The sequence below is a fragment of the Fopius arisanus genome, unplaced genomic scaffold (genome assembly GCF_000806365.1).
Source record: "Fopius arisanus strain USDA-PBARC FA_bdor unplaced genomic scaffold, ASM80636v1 scaffold00006, whole genome shotgun sequence".
Classification (NCBI taxonomy): Eukaryota; Metazoa; Arthropoda; class Insecta; order Hymenoptera; family Braconidae; genus Fopius; species Fopius arisanus.
In genome coordinates this window covers 912987-915399 of record NW_011887745.1, presented here as the reverse complement: position 1 = coordinate 915399, position 2413 = coordinate 912987, and the positions used below count along the sequence as shown (strand labels likewise).

Genomic DNA, 2413 nt, shown 5'->3' with positions numbered 1-2413 from the left:
AATTAATTGTAACAGCGTAAGGAAAAGATCTCGTTAGAATATTGAATGTAATGGAATGATATTTTCAGTTTTAGAATTATTGGGAATCGGCTTGGTCGTGGATTTGATCAGTAAGCAATGGGCGATGTCCTAACGCCAATGGCCGATTTTACTGTCGGATTTTAAAAATCAGATAATTTGCAGATTCATATTTTACAACAACCGAAGAAGTTCCTGAAAAGCTAGAAGTCGAGGAATTGATACCTGTTGTTATAAAAGTTGTACATCCTAGGGTGGAAAATTACGTAGAGTGAATTTCATTTACAAATGCACACATTTCCGAAGTTATTAAATTGTATAAATTCTCCTATTTTTCTAGGACTGATCTATTCATGATTGAGTTGTTTTCCGTTTTGATATCACATTTGGTTCCTTCTCTTCGATGGCTGGATCTTCCTGGTTGCACCAAGGAGTTTGCATCGATGATGCGGAATCAAGTGAAATTATTTTCATAATTTACTTCACAATTTTTATAACAAACCAATAATTTCTTAATCTGCGTAAAAAATTCTTTCACAAATGCTGAAAAAAAATTAGGTCATGTCCCATGATGCAATAATAATTGCTATTTCCATTATTTGAATTTAATGGATTGAAGTTGGACATGAAGCTAGAAGCCCACAATCTCCAGCGGTTCTCCTCAAATTTTTCCAAAAACCATGCGGTTATTTTTCCCACTCCCCTGAACAACTTAACAACCCGCAATATTCTCGTTGAGAGTTATCACGAGGGTGAGCATATCTCGGGTTATCTCAAATCGTCGGATCATGCTGAGTTGAAGAAACAATTAGTCAAGATTGCCATTCCCCTGGTTATGAAAATGGTACAGTGCCTTTTCGGTGGAACTTCGAAGAGTAAAATATAATTAATCTGATGAACTGCAGGTGTTTGAGGATAATTTCTTCCACTGCGACCTACACCCTGGGAACATTCTAGTGCAGGAGAGATTTCATCAGCAAATCTTGCCATTTTGCTCCAGCAGAGGACCACGTCTCGTGATTCTGGATTGCGGACTTGTTTCATCTCTCAATGATCGATGTTTGCAGAACCTACGGGATGTTCTTCATTCGATTGTCACAGGCGACGTAATGAGTTAACAAAGTGTTACATCTCATTCCGAGTAAAATATGTTTGCAAATATCTTTTCACTTACACGAGTTTGAATTGAATTTCCATGAAAAACTCACTCTGTTACTAAAAAACCAAAAAAACAAACGAAACGTCAAGATAATTGGATTGTATATTAAAAGATAATTAATTTTAAACGAGATATTGAAATTAAATTAATTATACTCTTCATAAAAATTCATGATCAGATACAATTGAATTTTCAGTGGATGGAAAATTTGGGGAATCATTTTTTGAATTTTTAACATTTTCACGATTTCCCACGATAAGTGATACGAGATAAAAATTAATTCAAAGTAAAAATGTTTTCAGGGTGCCCTGGCGGGTGACTATATAATGCGACACAGCAGCCACATGACACCAGATCCAAACGGCTTCAAGACATCCATCGAAAATATCATGAAGAGACACATGACGAATAAAATGGGTCTTAAAAATGTATGCAGCTCACCCATCAAGACCAATTTCGACAATTAATAATCTGTTTATCGATGTAGGTCAACCTAACTGCAGTCATGAAAGAATTTTACTCAGCCTTGATCCATTACAAGGTTCAACAAGACAGTGCCTTCATAAATGTCGTACTGAGTGTTCTGTTGATCGAGGGACTCGGCAGAAATTTAGACGTTAAAGACGACATACTCCAGGATATCATTCCATATCTCCGTTGAGCCAAGATGCTGAAGACTCTTCTCAGCAGGACAGTAGCTGTATTTCGAGCTGGTTTTCAAGGGGCTAAATAATATCACCTTTTTTTTTGAATCTCTGGGGGTATAATCTTCCCACAATTCAAACCACAGATTCGCTTCCTGGTTGAGGCGAGAACAAGAAGCACTTCCCTCTGTACGTGATCCCATGGATTTCACACGCTTCTTTCGCATTTTCTCGACATGAATGGAATAAAATTATGGAACAATAACATTCCACAGCGTTTGTCACTCCTCGATGAAATTGCGAAATGAAATTGCGGTTTTGCATTCCATTTATTGATAAATGTGAAAAATCCAGGCACATGGTGGGCGCGATTTTTTTTCTGTGGAATAATTCATTGTTTTCAATTATTCAATTTTATCTACTTTTTGTACTCATTACGTGTGCGTAATGATAACAATGACGTGAGGTAATGATAACAATGACGTGAAGTAATGTTTAAAAATCTGAGAATTACCAACGAATGTACATTGAAAAAAAAACAGTGAAGGAAGTTATTAATATTATTCGAGATTTAATTGAATTATGAAAACAT

At 36.1% G+C, this 2413-nt stretch overlaps 1 protein-coding gene across 1 annotated transcript in view; it reads left to right on the top strand.

Moving 5' to 3' along the window:
• Positions 1 to 1910, top strand: part of LOC105273747 (uncharacterized aarF domain-containing protein kinase 2-like) — a 9789-nt gene extending 7879 nt beyond the window's left edge. Inside the window, 7 exon segments of the mRNA XM_011316354.1 lie at positions 69 to 110; positions 184 to 289; positions 359 to 476; positions 638 to 862; positions 924 to 1124; positions 1480 to 1605; positions 1665 to 1910. Coding sequence (XP_011314656.1) covers positions 69 to 110; positions 184 to 289; positions 359 to 476; positions 638 to 862; positions 924 to 1124; positions 1480 to 1605; positions 1665 to 1910 — 1064 coding nt within the window.
• Positions 1911 to 2413: the final 503 nt, after the last annotated feature.